General features: G+C 48.0%; 1 protein-coding gene across 2 annotated transcripts in view; it reads left to right on the top strand.

Annotated features, from left to right (window-relative positions):
• The window catches only part of LOC141161261 (uncharacterized), a 120,979-nt gene that overhangs the window by 75,187 nt on the left and 21,581 nt on the right, over window positions 1-24,211 (top strand). The window contains exons 2-5 of one of the 2 annotated variants that reach the window (XM_073646044.1): window positions 12,136-12,195; window positions 12,265-12,321; window positions 13,058-13,077; window positions 13,973-14,047. In XM_073646044.1, the coding sequence (XP_073502145.1) occupies window positions 12,136-12,195; window positions 12,265-12,321; window positions 13,058-13,077; window positions 13,973-14,047 (212 nt within the window). The remainder of the gene's footprint in view (window positions 1-12,135; window positions 12,196-12,264; window positions 12,322-13,057; window positions 13,078-13,972; window positions 14,048-24,211) is intronic. The other variant, XM_073646045.1, reaches the window with a different exon arrangement.

Genomic DNA, 24,211 nt, shown 5'->3' with positions numbered 1-24,211 from the left:
AGGTCTTCCAGAGTCTGGTTGTTTTTTAAAGACTCTGCCGATAACCCAAAAAAGGCCATTTGCACCACCTGCCAGGCCAGCATCAGCAGAGGTGGCAAAACAACCAGCGTGACCACCACCAGCATGATCAGGCACATGAAAGCAAAGCGTTAAACTTTGGGGGCCAAACCCCAGGGTCCAGCAACAGTGTCTGCGGGTGACACCGCTGCTTCTTCCGCTGTTGTACATGTACGCCAATCCCCTGTCCATGGCGCATGCCAAGATGCCTCCCAACCTGCACCTGTCATTGAACACTCTCAACTTTCACCATCAGCAAGCACATCCACATCCTTGTCCCAGCGCATCGTTCAGTTGTCCATACCCCAGTCCTTGGAATGCAAGCGCAAATACGCAGCTAATGACCTACAGTTCACACTACTAAATTCACACATTTCACGAATGCTTGCGCTCGAAATGTTGCTTTTCAGACTCGTGGAGATGGAAGCTTTCTGCAATTTCATGGCGGCGGCCGTCCCTCGATACTCGGTCCCCAGCCGCCACTATTTCTCCCGGTGTGCCGTCCCCACATTACACAAGCACGTGTCCCATAGCATAAGCAGTGCCCTCAACAAAGCAGTTACTGGGAAAGTCCACATAACCACGGACACGTGGACAAGTGCTTGTGGGCAGGGACGGTACATCTCGCTGACGGCACACTGGGTTAACATAGTGGAAGCTGGGACCCAGTCGGACCTTGGAACGGAACACGTCCTCCCGACGCAGAGGATTGTGGACCCTGGGTCAGTCAGGGTTGCCCCACATTCTACAGCTCCTGCACCTCCTCCTCCTCCTTTTCAGCATCCATCCCCGAAATGACCACATCAGTCACAAGCTGGAAGCACTGCAGCACTGCCTTGGCCAAGCGACAACAGGCTGTGCTGAAGCTAATATGATTATGTGATAAACCACACAATGCTGATGAGTTGTGGACAGCTCTGAAAGAGCAGGCAGATCTGACACCGCTGAACTTACAGCCAGGCATGGTCGTGTGTGACAATGGCCGGAACCTGGTGGCGGCTCTGAGGCAAGGCGAGCTCACACACGTACCATGCCTGGCCCATGTGCTTAACCTTGTGGTTCAGTGGTTTCTCAAAATCTACCCAGATCAGTCGGATCTGCTTGTTAAAGTACGCCGCTTGTGTACCCATTTTAGAAAGTCAGCTACAGCTTCCAACGCCCTTTCCGTGTTTCAGCAGCGTTTGCAGCTTCCGGCTCACAGACTGGTGTGTGATGTCCCCACGCGTTGGAACTCTACACTGCAGATGTTGGGAAGGATTTGTGAGCAGAAGAGGGCAGTTGTTGAGTACCAGCATCAACAAGGCCATCGGTATTCAGTTCAGATGCCACACATAAGACCTCAGGAGTGGACCTGGATGTCAGACATCTGTACCATCCTCCAAAACTTTGAGGACTCCACCAAGATGGTGAGCAGCAAGGATGCCATAATTAGTGTCAACATCCCACTGCTCTGTCTTCTGAAACGCTCTCTGCTCACAATCAAAGAGGATGCATTGCAGGTGGAGCACGATGAGATGGAGCAAGGAACCATACAGGGTGATTACACACAGCCAAGCCTCATCTCATCCCAACGTGGATTGGGTGAAAATGAGGAAGAGGAGGAGGAAGAACATGAGCTAGTTTCCTGCGCTATAGATGGTACTACCTGCACAACTGCTATACCGTCTGTTCAGCATGGATGGCCTGAGGACAGGGATGAGGAGGATGAGGATGAGAGCATGGTCAGTCATCCTCTTGATGAGGACACGGAAGTCTTGCCTCTTTGCAGTCTGACACATGGCTGAGTTTGTTACGCTTCCTTTCCCGTGACCCTCGCGTTGTCCAAATTTTGGGCGACAGTCATTACTGGTTGGTGACGCTTCTGGACCCACGCTACAGGGAGAACTTTCTGTCTCTTATTCCCACGCCGGACAGGCCTAATTAAATGGGGCAGTACGAGAAGCCCTTTGTTGCAGAATTAGTGAAAAAATTCCCATCTGAAAAGGCTGGCGGCAGAGGTCATAGTTTGTTGGACAACCAAGGAGTACAGGCGAGAGAGACACAAATGCAATCCAGCAGAGGCAGGGGAACACTGTCAGAGTTCTGGGAGAGTTTTCTCAGACTCTCCCATCGGACAGGCCCTGAGGCGCGGGGTACTCTCACAAGGAGTGCAAAGTTTGGGAAGATGCTGAGGGAGTACCTTGCCGACCATACCAACGTCCTCCGTGATTCCTCTGTGCCTTATAATTATTGGGTATCCAAGCTGGACACGTGGCATGAACTGGCTCTCTATGGCTTGGAGGTCCTGGCCTGCCCTGCTGCTAGCATTTTATCGGAGCGGGTTTTTAGTTCCGCCGGTGGAATTATAACTGATAAGCACATCCGCCTGTCAACTGAAAATGCTGACCCGCTAACTCTTATAAAAAATGAACAAGGGCTGGATTTTGCCAGACTTCTCAACACCACCGAATGATAGCAGCGTAACATAAACTCAAATATAGTGTCTTTTTTTGGGGAGGTCTAACTCTATTCCCATGCACCTCTGTATTCACACCCAGACATGGGTATACGCTTCCTGATTTTGTCTATTTGCTCTTTGTTCTCCTCCTCCGCATCATCATCCTCCAGCACCATGTCACCACCATAAGTACCATATCAACATATCTACGTCTCTTGCAAGGGGCATTGGAGTTCTTACAAATTTTTGGCAGCCGTTGCATTCACTGCATAGGCAAACAGTATGGGAGACCCACTTCCTAATAATGGGAACATTGTTTTTAGGAGGCTCTCTGACCTCTACGTCTCTTGCAAGGGGCATTGGAGTTCTTCCAAATTTTTGGCAGCCGTTGCATTCACTGCATAGGCAAACACTATGGGAGACCCATTTCCTAATAATGGGAACATTGTTTTTAGGAGGTTCTCTGACCTCTACATTTCTTGCAAGGGGCAGTGAAGTGCCTCCAAATTTTTTGCATCCCTTTCAGTCACTGCATATGCAATAACAATATAGGAGACCCACTCATTAATAATGGGAACAACAAAGCATAGCCGGCTGATGGTTCTCTAACAATAGCGAGGGCCGACTGCTGGCCCTTTAAGAATAGTAAGGGCCACCTGATGGCTCTATAAAAATAGGTTTGTGACTTTCAGAGTCCCTCCATCATAAATGAAACAGGATGTGTCTGATGATGTGTCACACAGCACATGGCCAGATAAGGTTGTAAAATGTTAAAATGACATTTCCCGGTGAATGCATTTGTCTTAAAAAATAACGTAAAAGAAAACACAGTAGGATCTTTCTTTAGTATAAAAACCTGAGTCGCCAATGTAACCTCAATGTAATCACATTGTTCCGCTCCTGCACCCTCTCCTCCAGTTCGGTCTCCATCTCCAAAAGACCACATCAGTCACAAGCTGAAAGCACTGCAGCACTGCCTTGGCCAAGCGGCAACAGGCTGTGCTGAAGATAACATGCTTAGATGACAAACCGCCCACTGCTGCAGAGTTGTTGAAAGCGGTAGCACAGCAGCCTGATCTGTGGCTCTCACCGCTGAACATACAGCCAGGCATGGTCGTGTGTGACAATGGGCGGAACCTGGTGATGGAGAAATGACATCCAGAGTAGATACGGTTTCCCAAGCCAGTCCTTCCACCGAGCTAAAAAATATGGCTGTGGTGAAATACAACTCACCGACAAGCTGTGGACTGGCTCTGTACTGTCCCTGGCCACATTCACTTGACCACGTGTTTGTGGTTAAGTGGCCCTTACCAGTAACTGCACTGGGGAGGGCACGAGTAATGTTGCGGGACCCATGCTTGTGGATGGCGGAGACGACACCGGGACAAATAGTGGCGGCTGGGGACCGAGTATGGACATCCGGTCGCCGCCATGAGGTTGTGAAAAGCTTCCGCCTCCACAAGCCTAAAAGGCCACATTTCAAGTGCAAGCAGCTGCCCAGAAATCTGGCAGTTTACTATTGCGGCTTGTGGGTGGGTGGGTGGCTGGCTGCATACTTGCGCTTGTATTCCAAGTAACAGAAAACTAAGCAGATGGTGACCTCTATCATCATCATGGTCTCACCTCGGCACTATAAACTCTCCCAATGGAGTAGCCAGGGCCCAACGGTTTAGGTTAGGCAGTCCTTGTGGTTAGGCAGTCCTTCCCAGTAAGTGCACCCGGCCGCTGCTGCCATAAGGTAGTGGACAGCTTCCGCCACATTTCAAGTGCAAGCAGCTGTCAAAAATTTGGCAGTATAGTATTGCAGCCTGTGGGTGGGTGGGTGGCTGGCTGCATACTTGCGCTTGCATTACAAAGAATGGGGTAGGGACAACTGAACGCTCCACTGGGACAAGGACGTGGATGGTGATTGTTGCATCTTCGCATGCACCAAGGATCACTTATGATGGGCACACTTAGGCAGTGACCTGGAGTCAGACATGCTTCCAGGGGTCTTCCACATCCTGTTACCATGTCTTTTCAGCACTGTATGCATGTGTCTCATGATGTGTCACACACCACATGGCCAGATAAGGTTGTAAAATGTTAAAATTACATTTCCCGGTGAATGCATTTGTCTTGAAAGTGACTCACCCCCTGGGGCCGTGGGGTACTCTGTAGCCGGGCCGGTCGGTGCTGGGGATGTCACGGTGGCAGTGACCTGGTCCGTGGCCCCGGGCAGTCAAGTAAAGGAAAGGGTAAAAGGGGAATAAAGTTTTTGGAATAATGTTCATGTGACGCCACCTGTGGTATGCGGCTATATGGGGCCGCCGCTGCGGTGCCGATCCACTGGAGCTGATGGTGACACAGCAGAGTTGGTTCAGCTCTCCACAGGCAGAGCTAAGCTCCAGGGCAGTGTAGATCAGAGGTCCCCAACCGCCGGTCCGCGGACCAGGACCGGGCCGTTGGGGTTTTTCAGCCGGTCCGCGGCGCCGCTGACCAGGGCCGGCGTCAGCACCCGGGCAAATGCCGGGGCTCTGAGCAGGCAGAGGGGCCCACTGGCGGTCGCGCACCCCGCTGGGCTATGGGCGGAGGAGAGCGGTGTCAGCGCCCGCCCTTCTCCGCCGCTTGCTCAGGGCCCCGGCAGCCCGATACTTACCTCTCCCCGTGCCTCCGCAGATCAGCTGTCTTCCTGCTCTGCGCTCCCTGTGACGTCTCAGGTCAGAGGGCGCGGTGACGTCTTTACACCGCGCCCTCCCCTGAGCCGTCACAGGGAGCGCTGAGCGGGAAGAAACGACAACGCTGGAGTTCGGAGCCGAGCAGCGAGCGGCGGGCAGCAGGTAGCAGGTGAGGAGAAGGGAGGTGAGTATTTGATTTTTTTTTTTTTTTTTAATGTATGGAGGCATGGGGCAGTATAAAGAGGGGAGGGGGGCATCCTGCTTGGGGCATTATAAAGAGGAGGGGTGACAGCCTGCATGGGGCATTATAAAGAGAGGCGGGGCATCCTGCATGGGGCACTATAAAGAGGAGGGGTGACAGCCTGCATGGGGCATTATAAAGAGGAGGGGTGACAGCCTGCATGGGGCATTATAAAGAGGGGGGGATTCCTGCTTGGGGCATTATAATGAGGAGGGGTGACAGCCTGCATGGGGCATTATAAGGTGGGGACCAGCCTGCATGGGGCATTATAAGGTGGAGAACAGCCTGCACGGGGCATTATAAAGAGAGGGGGGGACATCCTGCATGGGGCATTATAAAGAGGAGGGGTGACAGCCTGCATGGGGCAGTATAAAGAGGAGGGGTGACAGCCTGCATGGGGCAGTATAAAGAGGAGGGGTGACAGCCTGCATGGGGCAGTATAAAGAGGAGGGGTGACAGCCTGCATGGAGCATTATAAAGAGGAGGGGTGACAGCCTGCATGGGGCAGTATAAAGAGGAGGGGTGACAGCCTGCATGGGGCAGTATAAAGAGGAGGGGTGACAGCCTGCATGGGGCAGTATAAAGAGGAGGGGTGACAGCCTGCATGGGGCAGTATAAAGAGGAGGGGTGACAGCCTGCATGGGGCAGTATAAAGAGGGGGGGCAGCCTGTATGGGGCATTATGTGGGGGGTAACAGCCTGCATGGAGCATTAAAAGGGGGGGGGCCTGTATGGGGCATTATGTGGGGGGGAACAGCCTGCATGGAGCATTAAAAGGGGGGGGGCTGTATGGGGCATTATGTGGGGGGGAACAGCCTGCATGGAGCATTATAAGGGGGGGGGCAGCCTGTATGGGGCATTATGTGGGGGTAACAGCCTGCATGGAGCATTAAAAGGGAGGGGCCTGTATGGGGCATTATGTGGGGGGTAACAGCCTGCATGGAGCATTATAAGGGGGGGACAGCCTGTATGGGGCATTATGTGGGGGGTAACAGCCTGCATGCAGCATTATATGGGGACCGGTATCCTGTATGGAGCGTTATATGGGGGCCAGTATCCTGTATGGAGCGTTATATGGGGGCCAGTATTCTGTATGGAGCCTTATATGGGGGCCAGTATTCCGTATGGGGCCTTATATGGGGGCAAGTATTCCGTATGGGGCCTTATATGGGGGCAAGTATTCCGTATGGGGCCTTATATGGGGGCAAGTATTCCGTATGGGGCCTTATATGGGGGCAAGTATTCCGTATGGGGCCTTATATGGGGGCCAGTATTCCGTATGAAGCGTTATATGGGGGCCAGTATTCCGTATGGGCGTTATATGGGGACCAGTATTCCGTATGGAGCCTTATATGGGGGCCACTATTCTGTGTGGAGCGATTCACCGGTTTCTGAGCTATTGTAGAATTTACAATAGATATCACTCATGAAGTGAAATCTTTGCATTGTACTATATATATATATTTCTCCGCCGTATCTCTGCATCATGAATCGTGGTATGTGTTAAAGGGGCCCACTGAGACTCTTTCGCCCGGGGCCCAGAAAAACCTGGAGCCGGCCCTGCCGCTGACAGCTAGCTCCGCGGCCCTGCGCCTGGTCAGAACTCGCTCTGTGTGGATTTATAATGTTTTCTGCCATAGCCGTGACAGCTCGCAGCTCCCGGCAGAGAACATTATGCAGGACGGGGTGGGGCGTCGGGCGGGTCTTAGTGACGCAGCCCTCCACAGCACAGCATGGTACCTGTTGTATGTCACGGGGCGGGTCTTAGTGACGCGGCCCTCCTGGACAGCATGGTGTGTTCCTGACGGGGTGGGGCGGCAGGCTCTCCTCACTGACACGCCCCCGGCAGAACATGTTATGTGGGGCGTTCTGGGGCAGCAGACTGGCTTCAGTGACGCGGCTCCCGGTACCGGTGTTCAGTGTGTAGCGCTGCTAAGCAGCAGCGCTGTATACACTGACGCTCAATGTACAATGCTGCTACTTAGCAGCGCTGTACACCGAGGTCCCGCCAGCATCCTCCCCATACAGCTCCACCCCTCCATAACCCCACCCCCATATGACCAAAGCCCCGCCCCCACCCCCACCGGGCCATGGAAAACTGGTCTTGCTTAAAGCCGGTCCCTGGTGCAAAAAAGGTTGGGGACCTCTGGTGTAGATGATTTTAAGAGTAGATGTTGTTGGCAGGGACAGTGTCGTGCAGGGCTGAGGGCGCAGGTAATGAACAGACAACACATTAATGGCGGTTTCCTCTCCCTTTACTTGACATTTGACCGGGCACTGGTAATAGCTGGTAGTGGAGATCCGGGTGGCCTAGAAGCAATCTGGGAATTCACCTCACCAGGTGGAGTTGTAGGCCTTCCCCCTGCGCTATTCTCTTTGGCCCTGCTGCTTGAAGCTATGCTCCGGCCCTCGTTCCTGAGCAAATGTCTATTCCTCGCCCGTATGGCAGGCAGCTCGAGCCTTCTTCTGGTGTCGCTCCTTCGTGGCGGCGCTGGGCCCTAGTATACTGCTGAGCCACCGGGCATCTGGTGGGGCCAGGATTCCTGCAGTCTCCTGCCCTCCGGATTTAGTTGCTGGGCCTTCAGTGCCCGCACAACCACGGACTCCGGTGTCCGGTTCCTTGTGCTTTTTCCTCTAGGGCGAGCTTGTTCACAGCTTCCTTCCCCAGGTTCTTCCTCGTCACTCTCTTGTCTCCAACTCCTCTCTTTTCCTCTAATTAACTCCGCCTCCAGATTCCAGTCTTAACAGGGAGGAGCTCCCCTTTCTGGTCTGGAGCCAGGAAAGTGTTGGATGCTGATATACTTGATTAGGGGACCCCTCCTTGCTTCCAGGCATGGCATCACCCCCTGTGAGTTAGGCAATGCCAATGTGGCAACCGGACTCCTGGGGTGCCACAAAAGCAATGCAATGGTGCAAAAACGCATCAAAAACGCTACGTGTGAACATAGCCCAAGGTGTGGAGGAGTATTTTTGTTTTTGGTTATTTATTTCGCCTTATATACAAGTCATTACCTTGGAAAGGATGTTCTTTAACATTTTTCACAGGAAAATCCATTTTGGTTTCGTTTTTACATGTTTTATTGTGAGTCCGTAAAAGTGTAGTAATACTCTGACCACGTTGTTGACAGCAGTGACCTGGGAGTCAGAGATGCTTCCAGGGGTCTTCCCCATGCCATTCCCATGTCATTTGAGCACTGTTCCAGTCGATTTGGGCAATTTTTAGGTCCTCTGCAGACCGCCGGGGGGGAGCCGCCTGAAAAATGCTCGAGTTTCCCATAGACTTACATTGGGCTCGTTACTCCGACCGAGCACCCGAGTATTCCAATGTGCTCGACCAGAGCAACGAGTACCCAAGAATTTTAGTGCTCGCTCATCGCTCATCACTAGAGGACACACATCCAGCTGAAATGTATTGCAAAACAGAGACCCACTGGATCACTGCACTGCAGTACACCAGACTGGTAGCTGGTAGTTAGCGGCACATGGTAGTGACATCATGCACCGTGGTGGGCAGTAACTGACTCCAGCGCCAGCTATAGAAGAGGACACCGCACATTGTGGGAGCAGAGGAAGGTAAGATTTTTTTAAAATGTGCTTGAGAAGAACAGAACAGGGGACATTATTATTGGAAGTGGCCCAGGATGGGGGACATTTTCCATGAAGGAGCCCAGGATGGGGGACATTTTCCAAAAAGGAGCCCAATATGGGGGACATTTTCCAAGAAGGATTGCAGGATGGGGGACATTTTCCAAGAAGGATCCCAGGATGGGGGACATTTTCCAAGAAGGATCCCAGAATGGGGGACATTTTCCATAGAAGGAGCCCTGGATGGGGGACATTTTCCAAGAAGGAGCCCAGGATGGGGGACATTTTCCAAGAAGGAGCCCAGGATGGGGGACATTTTCAAAGAAGGAGCCCAGGATGGGGGATATTTTTCCTAGAAGGAGCCAAGGATGGGGGACATTTTTTTTAGAAGGAGCCCAGGATGGGGGACATTTTCCTAGAAGGAGCCCAGGATGGGGGACATTTTCCTAGAAGGAGCCCAGGATGGGGGACATTTTCCAAGAAGGAGCCCAGGATGGGGGATATTTTTCCTAGAAGGAGACAAGAATGGGGGACATTTTTCTTAGAAGGAACCTAAGATGGGGGACATTTTCCTAAAAGGATCCCAGGATGTTGGACATTTTTCTTATAAGGAGCCCAGGATGGGGAACATTTTTCCTTGAAGGAGCCCAGGATGGGGGAACATTTTTCCTAGAAAGAGCCCAGGATGGGGGCACATTTTTCCTAGAAGGAGCCCAGGATGGGGGAACATTTTTCCTAGAAAGAGCCCAGGATGGGGGAACATTTCTCCTAGAAGGAGCCCAGGATGGGGGTATATTTTTCCTAGAAGGAGCCAAGGATGGGGGACATTTTGCTTAGAAGGAGCCCAAGATGGGGGACATTTTCCTAAAAGGATCCCAGGATGTTGGACATTTTTCTTAGATTGAGCCCAGGATAGGGGACACTTTTCCCAGAAGGCGCCAAGAATGGGAGACATTTTTCTTACAAAAAAACGCAGGATGGGGGACATTTTCCTAGAAGGAGCCCAGGATGGGGGAACATTTTTCCTAGAAGGAGCCCAGGATGGGGGCACATTTTCCAAGAGGGAGCCCAGAATGGGGGGGACATTTTTCTAGAAGGAGCCCAGGATGCGGGACATTTTGTCTTAGATTGAACCCAGTATAGGGGACATTTTTCCCAGAAGACACCAAGGATGTGGGGCATTTTTCTTACAAGGAGCCAAAGATGGAGGACATTTTCCTAGAAGGTGCCCAGGATGGGGGCACATTTTTTCCTAGAAGGAGCTCAGGATGGGGGGGCATTTTTCCTAGAAAGAGCCCAGGATGGGGGAACATTTTTCCTAGAAGGAGCCCAGGAAGGGGGTATATTTTTCCTAGAAGGAGCCAAGGATGGGGGACATTTTTCTTAGAAGGAGCCCAAGATGGGGGACATTTTCCTAAAAGGATCCCAGGATGTTGGACATTTTTCTTAGATTGAGCCCAGGATAGGGGACATTTTTCCCAGAAGGCGCCAAGAATGGGAGACATTTTTCTTACAAAAAAACGCAGGATGGGGGACATTTTCCTAGAAGGAGCCCAGGATGGGGGAACATTTTTCCTAGAAGGAGCCCAGGATGGGGGCACATTTTCCAAGAGGGAGCCCAGAATGGGGGGGACATTTTTCTAGAAGGAGCCCAGGATGCGGGACATTTTTCTTAGATTGAACTCAGTATAGGGGACATTTTTCCCAGAAGACACCAAGGATGTGGGGCATTTTTCTTACAAGGAGCCAAAGATGGAGGACATTTTCCTAGAAGGTGCCCAGGATGGGGGGACATTTTTCTTAGAAGGAGCCCAGGATGCTGGACATTTTACTTAGATTGAACCCAGGATGGGGGAACATTTTTCCTAGAAGGAGCCAAGGATGGGGGACATTTTTCTTAGAAGGAGCCCAAGATGGGGGACATTTTCATAAAAGGATCCCAGGATGTGGGACATTTTTCTTAGAAGGAGCCCAGGATGGGGGACATTTTTCTTAGATTGAGCCCAGGATAGGGGACATTTTTCCCAGAAGGCGCCAAGAATGGGAGACATTTTTCTTACAAAATAACCCAGGATGGGAGACATTTTCCCTAGAAGGAGCCCAGGATGGGGGACATTTTCCTAGAAGGAGCCCAGGATGAGGGAACATTTTTCCTAGAAGGAGCCCAGGATGGGGGCACATTTTCCAAGAGGGAGCCCAGGATTGGGGGGACATTTTTCTAGAAGGAGCCAAAGATGGAGGACATTTTCCAAGAAGGTGCCCAGGATGGTGGGACATTTTTCTTAGCAGGAGCCCAAGATGCTGGACATTTTACTTAGATTGAGCCAAGGAGGGGGACATTTCTCCTAGAAGGAGCCCAGGATGGGGGACATTTTCCTAGAAGGAGCCCAGGATGGGGGGACATTTTTCTAGAAGGAGCCCAGGATGGGGGACATTTTTCTTAGATGGAGCCCAGGATGGGGGACATTTTCCAAGAAGGAGCCCAGGATGGGGGACATTTTCCTAGAGGGAGCCCAGGATGGGGGCACATTTTCCAAGAGGGAGCCCAGGATGGGGGGGACATTTTTCTAGAAGGAGCCAAAGATGGAGGACATTTTCCTAGAAGGTGCCCAGGATGGTGGGACATTTTTCTTAGCAGGAGCCCAAGATGCTGGACATTTTACTTAGATTGAGCCCAGGAGGTGGACATTTTTCCTAGAAGGAGCCAAGGAAGGGGGACAATTTTCCTAGAAGGAGCCCAGGATGGGGGACATTTTCCTAGAAGGAGCCCAGGATGGGGGGTCATTTTTCTAGAAGGAGCCCAGGATGGGGGACATTTTTCTTAGATGGAGCCCAGGATGGGGGACATTTTCCAAGAAGGAGCCCAGGATGGGGGACATTTTCCCTAGAAAGAGCCCAGGATGGGGGACATTTTCCCTAGAAGGAGCCCAGGATCGTTGACATTTTCTAAGAAGGAGCCCAATAGTAGCTTTATCACAATAAAAGGAGAGAGCAGGGGCCCAGACACATTTCTTGCACAGGGGCTCCAAACTGTCAGTGTCTACTTTTGATCAGAGGCATGAACCGATGGGGGAGAAAATAATGATGATGATGGTGATGGCAATGATGGGAGCTGCGATTGTGATGATGATGATGATCTTATACTCTGTTGTTTTGCAGGTGCAAGAATTGTCTATCTTGCAATCTTGACTGCTTTGTTTGCAGTACATCAACAGAAGAGTAAGTGAATGCCTGTGATTTCCCAATGATGATGATAGTCATGATCATTTATTTTGCTGTTTTCATCAGGGGCGTGAACCATATGTTTTGCACTCATAGCAGCTGCGCTTGCTGTAAACCACAAGAGTAAGTCAATTCCTGTGATTTCCTGATAGTGATGATGATAGTGATGGTGGTACATCAGTGGGGCTACCGCTCAGCCTCCTTGAACTCTTGAATTGTCTCCAGTCTTGCAGATATGACTCTTGTCCTGGTGTAACAATGTAGCAAAGAAAGAACCACAGAAACTGAAGAGTAGTAATGTCTAACAGTGCACATGGGAGGAACCGTGGTGGGGACAGCAACAATCCCATCTTTCCAACATCTTGATCCTGGCCTGAGTCCTGTGCATGCAGTAATGGAGGCTGACAAGTTATAACACACTTAGGACTCAGGCCGTGATCAAGGTGTTGGACAGACGGGATTGTGGCCGTCCCCACCACGGTTCCTCCCATGTGAACTGTTAGACATTACTATTTTCAGCTGGGAATATTGGAGGGTTCTTTCTTGGCTTCTTGGTACTGAGCACCATCTGCCGAGCCACGAGTGCCGAAAGTAATATAAACCGGTGTAACAATGTGGTCTTACCCTCCAGGATCTGGAGAGGCTGAGTCTCGGGTCTGTTGTAGACCTGACTGTGTGCCGCACCTAGTGCTGATCCGGCTCCACCAGAACCTTATAGTTTTAAAAATATCCGCCATTTTCATCCACCCATTAATTCCTCCGTCTGTAATAAATCTCCTCTGTTGGGGCCACACGTCCGGCATAAAGGGCCCGGCGGGCGTCCGGTGCTTCGCTCTAATCTACTTGTCTTTTATTGCAGTGAGAATCAGTCTCTGTTGGGTAAGAAACCAAAATCACAGCAACAATGTAACGTAATAATAATGACCGGCGCCCTGGAGAGAAGTCTGTACACCCCAGATAAACCCTCCTCCACCGGTCCACTGACCACGGCTGAGACCCCGTCACTGTGATCTCCTGTATAAGGGACAGTCCTGCAGCTTTATAAGGGACTTGTGTTTTACATTTCTTAATTTCTGCTTGCTGTCAATGAATGAAGCAATTCCTGTACGATCATGGCAGTGGATCTGGTCGCTCTCGGGATTGTCTGCTTTAGTAACTACTTATATTTTCTAGGATGTAATGATTCTGGAACATCTTTTCTTAAGAGTCTACATTGTGCCGATCCTCTGCTATTCCTCCTGGAAACTTATGAATAACTGACAACTGGGCATTACCATTTCCCTCGTCAAAGGGGCTCATCCCTACACAGACTGATACCGCCCACTTGTTAATTTTGTATTCATACATTTCCAGGAAGAATAACAGAAGAACGGTGTATTAATAATGGGGAAAATAAGCATTTACTAAACCAGACGAGTCAGGAGAGTGGACAGATTCTCCACCATCTGCAGGAAAAATAGACAGAACGCTGGCCCTTTAAGAAAAAAATTGACATGGCAGGAAGCGATGTGTGCCGGATGTGTGACCCCTCAGGTGTCAGCATTAGTGACCACTCGGTCGACAGATGCAACATCTGCTGCTGTATCCTCCACTTATTCGAGCAAGCACTGATTACGGGGGGCTCAGCTGGGATGACTGTGGGGGGCAGAGATGAGATATTCCAGCACCGCTTATGGAAGCATGACACTGATTATAGGGGAAGGCCTGCAGTGATCACACAGGGTACGGTTGTGAGGAAGACTCGTACATATAAACCTGTCCATCAAACCTACAGGAAAGGAGAATGGGCGGCACGAGACACCTCCACAAAGCAGGGTCATCTCCGAGCAGCCAACACCGGCACACCGGGGTAAGTGATGGTGAGAAACAGCTTCATGTGAAAGATCAGGTCAAATGTACAAGGAAAAGTCACACAAAGGTTATAATATAACAGATATATAGATATACAACCCCTGGCAAAAATTATGGAATCACCGGGCTCGGAGGATGTTCATTCAGTTGTTTAATGTTGCTGAAAAAATGCAGATGACAGACATGGCACAAAACTAAAGTCATTTCAAATGGCAACTTTATGGCTTTAAGAAACACTAAAAGAAATCAAGATAAAAAAATGAGGTACTCAGTAAGGGTAATTTTTTTCAGACCAAGCAGAGGGAAAAAATTATGGAATCACTCAATTCTGAGGAAAAAATTATGGAATCATGAAAAACAAACACACAAAAGAACACTCCAAAACTCCATTAGTATTTTGTTGCACCACCTCTGACTTTAATAGCAGCTTACGTTCTCTGAGGCATGGACTTAATGATTGACAAACAGTACTCTTCATCAATCTGGCTCCAACTTTCTCTGATTGCTGTTGCCAGATCAGCTTTGCAGGTTGGAGCCTTGTCATGGACCATTTTCTTCAACTTCCACCAAAGATTTTCAATTGGATTGAGATCCGGATAATTTGCAGCCCATGACATTGACCTTGTGTGTCTTCTTTCAAGGAATGTTTTCACAGTTTTTGCTCTATGGCAGGATGCATTATCATCTTGAAAAATGATGCCATCATCCCCAAACATCCTTTCAATTGATGGGATAAGAAAACTGTCCAAAATATCAATGTAAGCTTGGGCATTTATTGAAGATGTAATGACAGCCATCTCCCCAGTGCCTTTACCTGACATGCAGCCCCATATCACCAATGACTGTGGAAATTTGCATGTTATCTTCATGCAGTCATCTTTATAAATCTCATTGGAACGGCACCAAACAAAATTTCCAGCTTCATCACCTTGCCCAATGCAGATTCGTGATTCATCACTGAATATGACTTTCATCCAGTCATCCACAGTCCACGATTGCTTTTCCTTAGCCCATTGTAACCTTGTTTTTTTCTGTTTAGGTGTTAATGATGGCTTATGTTTAGCTTTTCTGTATGTAAATCCCATTTCCTTTAGGCGGTTTCATACAGTTCGGTCACAGACATTGACTTCAGTTTCCTCCCATTCGGTCCTCATTTGTTTTGTTGTGCATTTACTGTTTTGGAGACATATTGCTTTAAGTTTCCGGTCTTGACTCTTTGATGTCTTCCTTGGTTTACCAGTATGTTTGCCTTTAACAACCTTCCCATGTTGTTTGTATTTGGTCCAGATTTTAGACACAGCTGACTATGAACAACCAACATCTTTTGCCACATTGCGTGATGATTTACCTTCCTTTAAGAGTTTGATAATCCTCTCCTTTGTTTCAATTGACATATCTCGTGTTGGAGTCATGATTCATGTCAGTCCACTTGGTGCCACAGCTCTCCAAGGTGTGATCACTCATTTTTAGATGCAGACTAACGAGCAGATATAATTTGATGCAGTTGTTTGTTTTGGAAATGAAAATGTACAGGATGATTCCATAATTTTTTCCTCAGAATTGAGTGATTCCATAGTTTTTTCCCTCTGCTTGGTCTAAAAAAAATTACCCTTACTGAGTACCACATTTTTAATCTTGATTTCTTTTAGTGTTTCTTAAAGCCCTAAAGTTGCCATTTGAAATGACTAGTTATGTGCCATGTCTGTGATCTGCTTTTTTCAACAACATTAAACAATTGAATGAACATCCTCTGAGCCCAGTGATTCCATAATTTTTGCCAGGGGTTGTATATATACACACAATGGGTACGGAAAGTATTCGGACCCCTTTACATTTTTCACTCTTTGTTTCATTGCAGCCATTTGGTAAATTCTGAAAAGTTAATTTTTTTTCTCATTAAAGTACACTCTGCACCCCATCTTTACTGAAAAAAAACAGAAATGTAGAAATTTTTGCAAATTTATTAAAAAAGAAAAACTGAAATATCACATGGTCATAAGTATTCAGACCATTTGCTCAGTATTGAGTTGAAGCCCCCTTTTGAGCTAGTACAGCCATGAGTCTTCTGGAGAATGATGCAACAAGTTTTTCCCACCTGGATTTGGGGATCCTCTGCCATTCTTCCTTGCAGATTCTCTCCAGTTCCGTCAGGTTGGATGGTGAACGTTGGTGCACAGCCATTTTCAGGTCTCTCCAGAGATGCTTAATTGGGTTTAGGTCAGGGCTCTGGCTGGGCCAGTCAAGAATGGTCACAGAGTTGTTCTGAAGCCACTCCTTTGTTATTTTAGCTGTGTGCTTAGGGTCATTGTCTTGTTGGATGGTGAACCTTTGGCCAAGTCTGAGGTCCAGAGCACTCTGGAAGAGGTTTTCATCCAGGATATCTCTGTACTTGGACGCATTCATGTTTCCTTCAATTGCAGCCAGTCATCCTATCCCTGCAGTTGAAAAACACCCCCATAGCATGATGCTGCCACCACCATGTTTCACTGTTGGGATTGTATTGGGCAGGTGATGAGCAGTGCCTGGTTTTCTCCACACCACACTAGAATTATCACCAAAAAGTTCTATCTTCATCTCATCAGACCAGAGAATCTTATTTCTCATAGTCAGGGAGTCCTTCATGTGTTTTTGAGCAAACTCTATGCGGCCTTTCATATGTCTTGCACTGAGGAGAGGTTTCCGTCGGGCCACTCTGCCATAAAGGCCCGACTGGTGGAGGGCTGCAGTGATAGTTGACTTTGTGCAACTTTCTCCCATCTCCTTACTGCATCTCTGGAGCTCAGCCACAGTGATCTTGGGGTTCATCTTTACCTCTCTCACCAAGGCTCTTCTCCCACGATTGCTCAGTTTGGCTGAACGGCCAGGTCTAAGAAGACTTCTGGTGGTCCCAAACTTCTTCCATTTAAGGATTATGGAGGCCATTGGGCTCTTAGGAACCTTGAGTAATGCAGTAATTTTTTTGTAACCTTGGCCACAATTCTGTCTCTGAGCACTTTGGGCAGTTCCTTTGAGCTCGTGATTCTCATATCATATATATATATATATATACTGCCCACGAGGAGCGGATACAAAGTTATATAAAAAAAGAATAGTCTCATCTCATTGTTTCCATTCGTCGAGTGTGGACTCTGCCTCCGATATTGAATATTGTCGTATATTCTGCAACAACAAATAGGAGATGGCATCGGCGGGTGTTATAGGGCAATCAGGGAGAATTTAGTGATATCCCGTCCAGAGGGGATTTACCGATATTGTAGACTGAATAATTATCACCGGTCCAATGATGTCACTGCCTGCCTGTCACTCATTGTGGAAGGTCATGAGTATTAAAAAAAACAAAAAAAAAACATAAAGAGCCATAAAAAGAAAAAAAGCCACTTCAGAGGAGCTTCTTTCCTTTTGTCATGATTTGAAGTAAGGAGGAATCTCGAAGTCACATGCAGATACAGTTGAAACCAGAAGTTTCCATACATTATATAAAAAGACACATATGATGTTTTTCTCAATATCTGACATGAGATCAGAATAAACCTTTCCCGTTTTAGGACAATTAGGATTATACCATAATGTTTAATATTTGCCAAATGTCAGAATAATGAGAGAGAGAGAAGGTTTTAAGGCATTTTTATTACTTACTGCAAAGTCAAAAGTTTCCATACACTAAGATTACTTTGCCTTTAAACAATTCTGGACGGCCCATATGATGATGTCATGTGTTTGGAAGCTTCTCATAGGTTTTTTTTGACGATGTAAGGGTGTGACAGGGGCTGTAACATCCCTCTCCCTCTTTAAACAGTGTTCATGCTGATTTGTGACTGTTATCATATGTGAATGTATAATACTCTTCATGTAAAACACATAGGGTTAAGTGTAGGACATAGGTATTGTCAGGAAAACTTGCCGGCCGGTGGGTGCAGCTCTCAGGCGCCCCCTTGCCTCTCAGGTCAGTCAAGGTACTGCACCTAGAGTAAGTAGTGCCAGGAAGCCGCTACCAGCGGGGGAAAACACGGTGGTGTGTTATCCCTTACACGTCACCAATCCGTGACGCCACAATACAGGCACAACTCTCTGGCGCCCCCTCGCCTCTCAGGTCAGTCAAGGTACTGCACCTAGAGCGAGTGGTCGCCGGAGAGGCTGTCCTGTAGCCCACTGGGTATTTGAGGCCCTCTGCAGTGAGGGCGGTATATATATATTTCCCTGGCTGCGCCAGTAATATATATCCACACCTCCGACCGTCACTGCCAGTCTTCCTCAAATCCCCCAGATGGTATGCTGCCACCAGTTCTGGTTTGATACAGCCCGGTATTACTGGACTTGTATCGGGTCAGGAACCAACCCGGTAGCGTTTATGGCTTCGGGGAGGAGAACGATTACAGAACAAAAGAAACAGAACTATTAAATTTTATATTTAATCCAAAAGGGAGGCAGTGTTTAGGAAAAATATATACATAAGGATGTTACAAAGGGGTCATTAAAATACATAAGCAGATACATAAAATAAAACAAGATAAAGAGTGAAAATTACTTACACTACACGATCGCGGAGACGATTCAATATAGTGGGAGGGGGGGTTCTCCAGATTGCTGTTATTGAACAGGACCCTTTACGTATAATTCATATTCCCCCCAGCAATGAGTACTTCTGTCTTCCCCATAGACTCTTTTATTCCTAAGGGAGATCTGGCCACACGCCCCTGGTGGTGACATCATGTGGGCCGGTCTCCAGCCTGTACATTTTTATTAGAACCGCTGATTTCTGCGATAACTCATCGCCTGTTAATCGCAGAAGCTCGCAAACTGCGCCATATTTTCCCTCATGATTGTATCTTTCTTTTGATATTACGCATCACATCGCTGCAGTCTGCTATTCCGGGGTTCTTGCACTACGGCCCCCCGATGTTGGTTACGGCCGTGGAAAAATACCTGCATATTCCGGGGCTGATTTGGTTACTCTACATATGGGTCCCGTTATTGTCGGACCTATAGAACTCATATTATTTCATATCTAATATCGGAGTCATCATGTCTGCAAATTCCCCTTTGAAGCTCGGGGAAGACCCTTCACAGTTACACACAAATTAGGGAAGCCTGCATTTTAAGTACCTCCTGGGTCTTTCAGGGACAAGAGGCCTGCTTCCTAACAAAGTTTTCACACTTCTTCCCTGGCCGTGTGTGAATAACTATTTATCAGTCGTGCGTTAATTGGGGCTTTTGTGCTGAGCAGAAAGAGTGGGTGATAATTTGCATTAGACACTGTATGATTGTCATCTCTGGACAAACACTACAGCAGAGGGCATGGGAGAAGGGCTAATATTCTGTTAAGCTGTCCCTGATATCAATATTTTATAATATTCCTGACAGGTATAGTGTAGGGTTCATAGTTTAGGTTAGTAATGGGAAAGGGCACTGTAGTTCAGGAAGTTAGTTAAGTTCAGTATAAAAGTAGTTAAGCATTACACCCACAGCACAAGGGAAATTCCCAGTTGGGAGGAGTTACTGTCTTACAACTGTTTTATAGAAAATCATTTCGGGTTGCAGACAGTCTAGTCTAGTGAGTAGTGAGAAGCATTAGGCGTGTATGCCTGGCTTTAGGGGAGGCCTGTGTCAGTCCACCTGGGTGCAAGACCCGATTGCACAGGGCTGGTGTAGGTTCTGTTCCATGTACAGAGAGAGACGGAGTGTTGAGGAAGACTAAGCAGACAGGAAAACAGACTCCCATCAGCAGTAGCAGCAGTGAAGAAGTGTTTTACTAGTGTGAGTTATCAGAACAGAATGAGGATACATTTGAGACGGAATCTGGACGCTGACACAGTCCTAGGCTCATGGCCTGTCAGAGGTGCTCAAGGCGAGGCCTCTATATCCCTAGAGGGGAGATTCTCAGCTGGGTTGCAGAAGAAGTGGATGATGTTGTGTCTCAGGAAGGGACGAGACCAAACACAAGAAAGGCCCATAACCAAGGGTACTTCACTAACCAAAGAACTTGTCTTGATCTGTATACTGCAACCGTGTATGGAAGAATTGTACAGTAAAAGTGAGTCTGTTAACCCGGATCTAACATCTCTTGTCTTCCTTGAAGTTGGTGTTTGTTCCATGAAAGGGGAAACAGTGAGTACAGAAAGTCCTCCATTGCAGCACACACTCCGGTCTCAGTCCTTAATAATAGAGGGGGCATTGGGCAAAGGAAAGATAGTTCCGGCACACAGCATGATGGTAGCGGCCTCGTGTGCTCCCCTCTACAGCAACATCTGAGTTAATAACAGACACACCTGTGGATGTATTTTAATGCACATCTGAAACACACTGCTTCTTTGTGTAGCATCATGGGAAAGTCTAAAGAAATCAACCAAGATATCAGGAAGAGAATTGTGGACTTGCACAAGTTTGGCTCATCAATGGGTACAATTTCAAGATACCTGAAGGTTCCTCATTCATCTGTATAAACAAGATGGGAATGTCCAGCCATCATACTGCTCAGGAAGGAGACGGGTTCTGGGTCCCTGACATGAACGTGCTTTGGTCCAACATGTGCATATCAACCCAAGGACAAAAGCAAAAAGCCTTGTGAAGATGATGGCGGAAGCTGGTAAGATTGTGTCAATATCCACAGTGAAATGAGTACTGTATCAACATGGGCTGAAAGGCCACTCTGCCAGGAACAAGCCATTACTTCAAAATAAACATAAAAAAAAACAGATTAGTGTTTGCAAATGCACACAGGAACAGAGACCTTAATTTTTGGAGACATGTCCTGTGGTCTGACGAAACTAAAATTGAACTTTTTGGGCATAATGACCATTGTTGCATTTGGAGGAAAAAGGGAGAAGCTTGGAGGCCTAAGAACACCATCCCAACTATAAAACACGGGGATGGCTGCATCATGTTGTGGGGTTGTTTTGCTGCAGGAGGGACTGGTGCACTTCACAAAATAGATGGCATCATGAGAAAAGAAGTTTATGTGGCAATTAGAGATGAGCGTTGTTCGACTCGAACTGTTCGCCAATCTCAAATTCGAGCTGTTTTGGGCGGTGTTCGAGCCGTTCGGCGAACACGAACGATTTGAGAAAAATTCGGCTGTTCGAGGTTATGTTCGATAACTGTTCGTGCACCAAAATCATAACTGGATTTTTTCTCAGTAATGATGAAAATTAATGTTAATACGCAGTTTGAGTGTACAGCGGGGCGGGGGGAGGGGACAGGGGATGGATCTCTGCAGGAATAATGAAGATCTCCATTTTTTTTTCTCTTTCACGCATTTACAGTGGGGAGGTGCAATCTGTCAGCCTATCAGCAGCGCACACACGGAGCGAAGTGCTTTTTTTCACACAAGCAAGGGCATGTGTCATTGGCAGTGTATGTCACATGTCCTTGCCCTATAAGACCAAGCCATTTTCCCCGTCGCCACTATTTTCTCACTGCTGCAGCTGCGTGTTAGACGGCACCGCTGTTGCTGTGTGCGCTATACCTTGTTAATTTCAAGCCAATTTTCGCACAAATCTACAGATAGCTTGGGAGTAGGGAATAGTTGTGATTGCAGTCCTTTTAAGGACTAGGTTACAGCATTTCCTACGACTTTTATCAGGCAGGTCTGTGCTCTTAAATAGATAGATTGTGGGAGTAAAGACTAATTGTAATTGGAGTCCTTTTCAGGGCTAAGTTACATCAGTTCCTATCAGTTTTTGCCAGGCAGGTCTGTGCCAGTGCTGTGCAAGTTTTTTTTCACAGCATTTGGCTGAATCTAGCAAAGCTAATCCTTTTTGGCCTATTGCAGAGTGTGTTAGTCAGTGGAGTAGCCTATCTGTGTTGCAAGATATACCACCTGTGTATAGAATACCAATTTTTTTACTGCACCTAGTGAAGTAAAATCTTTTGGGCATAGCATCATTCTATTAGTCCATCTATACTGACCTCCATCAGGTTGCAAACTGAATATAATTTTTTTCTGCATCTAGCTCTGAAAAAATATTTGGCCTTCTAGCAGTGTGTGGGACTTTCTCTATTAGTCCATCTATACTGACCTCCATCAGGTTGCAAACTGAATATATTTTTTTTTCTGCATCTACTTCTGAAAAAATATTGGGCTTCTAGCTGTGTGTGGGACTTGTTCTATTAATCCATCTATACTGACCTCCATCAGGTTGCAAATTGAATATAATTTTTTTCTGCATCTAACCCAGCCAATAGTTTTGGCCTAATACCACAGTTTGGCCACTCAGCTCTGCTCGGTTACCATCCATTGTTTTTTTGTGCAAACAACTACAGAGTTGTGAATTAGTTAACCACCAAAATGAGTGGAAAAAGGCCTGCTGCTGGTGGAAAGGGGAATAGGCGTGTTGGGAAGGGGAAAAAAGGTTGTGTCCGTGGGGTAGGTGTTAAAGCAACAGTAACATCTGCAGAAGAAAGACCATCTTCCAGCCAAACTAAAATGTCTACTTCTTTTAGTGGACAATGTGATAAGATCCCTTTCTTACGGCCACGCCAATCGCTACAAATTCCAGATGAGGCACAAAAACAGCAGGTGCTTCAACGGATATCAAGTGCTCCTTTAAGTGGGCTCTCCTCCACATCAACTTCAACATCACAAATACTCCAGTCCTCAAAGGTGTCACCCCAATCGCACTTGCTTCCTCACAGCTCCCAAATCTCCAGCTGCCCGTCTGAGTATGAGGTAGAACAGATGGTTGAGTCTGCAGAGCTGTTTACTCATACTATAGCCTGGGAATCAGAGGTCGACTCCAGCGCTTCTGTGAATCCAGACGAGGAAATGATCTGCACTGATGCCCAGAATCTTTATGAGTCGGATCCAGGACCAGACGCAGAAGGTTCTGACCATAATGTAGACCCTCATTCCCAAACTGTAACTCCTGTTGGTGGAGACAATGAGGAAGACGATGATGAGACTCAAATACCTGATTGGAGCGACAACTTTAGTATTTTGTCAGGGCAGGAACAGGTTGGCTCTGAGGACGACGGGTGTGATAACGCACAGGGTGATGATGATGAGGTTGGAGATCCCACTTACTGTCAACCCACAGTCAGCCAAGAGATGAGGTCAGCAGAGGAGGTGGAGGAAGATGCTAGTGACGACGAGGTCAGGTTGCGCCTTCCTGGACAGAGACGTAGTACTGGAAGCACGTCAACAACTGCATCCTCAAACACAACTCTGCCTCTCACCACAAGTCGTGGTGGCTCTTCAGGTCGCATGGGTGCTAAGCCTTGCATAGCCTGGGCATTTTTTCAGATCGATAAAGATGACCCAACTCGTGTTATCTGTAACATTTGTCAGCAAAAGCTAAGTAGAGGCCAAAAAATACATAGTTTGAGTACTTCATGCATGAACCGGCACATGGACATGAAGCATAAGTTGCAGTGGGAAGCGCAGTGTGCTACAATGCGGCCTAGCCGGCCGGGCCAACCACCGTCTGCCATATCTTGTGCATCCGCGGCCTCTTCATCCTCTGTGACTGGGGGGACAGCAGTCACACCTGTTTTGGGGCGCAGACCTGCCACCTCTTTACCCGCAACAGCCAGCGTGATTGGCAGGTCATCATTTTCTTTGGAGGTGGTAACACCAGCTGGTGTTGAGCGCTGTCCGACATCGATAGCACCACCTTTGGATCAAGGCAACCTAACATGTCCGCCTGCATCTTCCTCACAGACCGGCAGTTTGCCGGGGACACCCTTATCAACCCCGTCTAAGCACAATAGCCAGCCCTCGGTCCCTCAGATGTGGACAAGTAAAAGACCATTTCCTCCTAGCCATGAGAAAGCTAAGAGGTTGAATTTCACCATCTGCAAGCTCTTGGCTACAGAAATGCTGCCTTTCCGCCTGGTGGACACAGAGGATTTTCGAGACCTTATGTCCGTCGCAGTGCCCCAGTACCAGATGCCCAGTCGGCACTACTTCTCAAAGAAGTCACACCTGTTTTGGGGCGCAGACCTGCCACCTCTTTACCCGCAACAGCCAGCGTGATTGGCAGGTCATCATTTTCTTTGGAGGTGGTAACACCAGCTGGTGTTGAGCGCTGTCCGACATCGATAGCACCACCTTTGGATCAAGGCAACCTAACATGTCCGCCTGCATCTTCCTCACAGACCGGCAGTTTGCCGGGGACACCCTTATCAACCCCGTCTAAGCACAATAGCCAGCCCTCGGTCCCTCAGA

Source organism: Phyllobates terribilis, unplaced genomic scaffold (assembly GCF_046119375.1).
Source record: "Phyllobates terribilis strain yellow unplaced genomic scaffold, ASM4611937v1 Scaffold_9__5_contigs__length_417890890, whole genome shotgun sequence".
Classification (NCBI taxonomy): domain Eukaryota; kingdom Metazoa; phylum Chordata; class Amphibia; order Anura; family Dendrobatidae; genus Phyllobates; species Phyllobates terribilis.
Note: the sequence above shows the minus strand (reverse complement) of the source record. Positions and strands in the feature narration are given on the sequence as shown.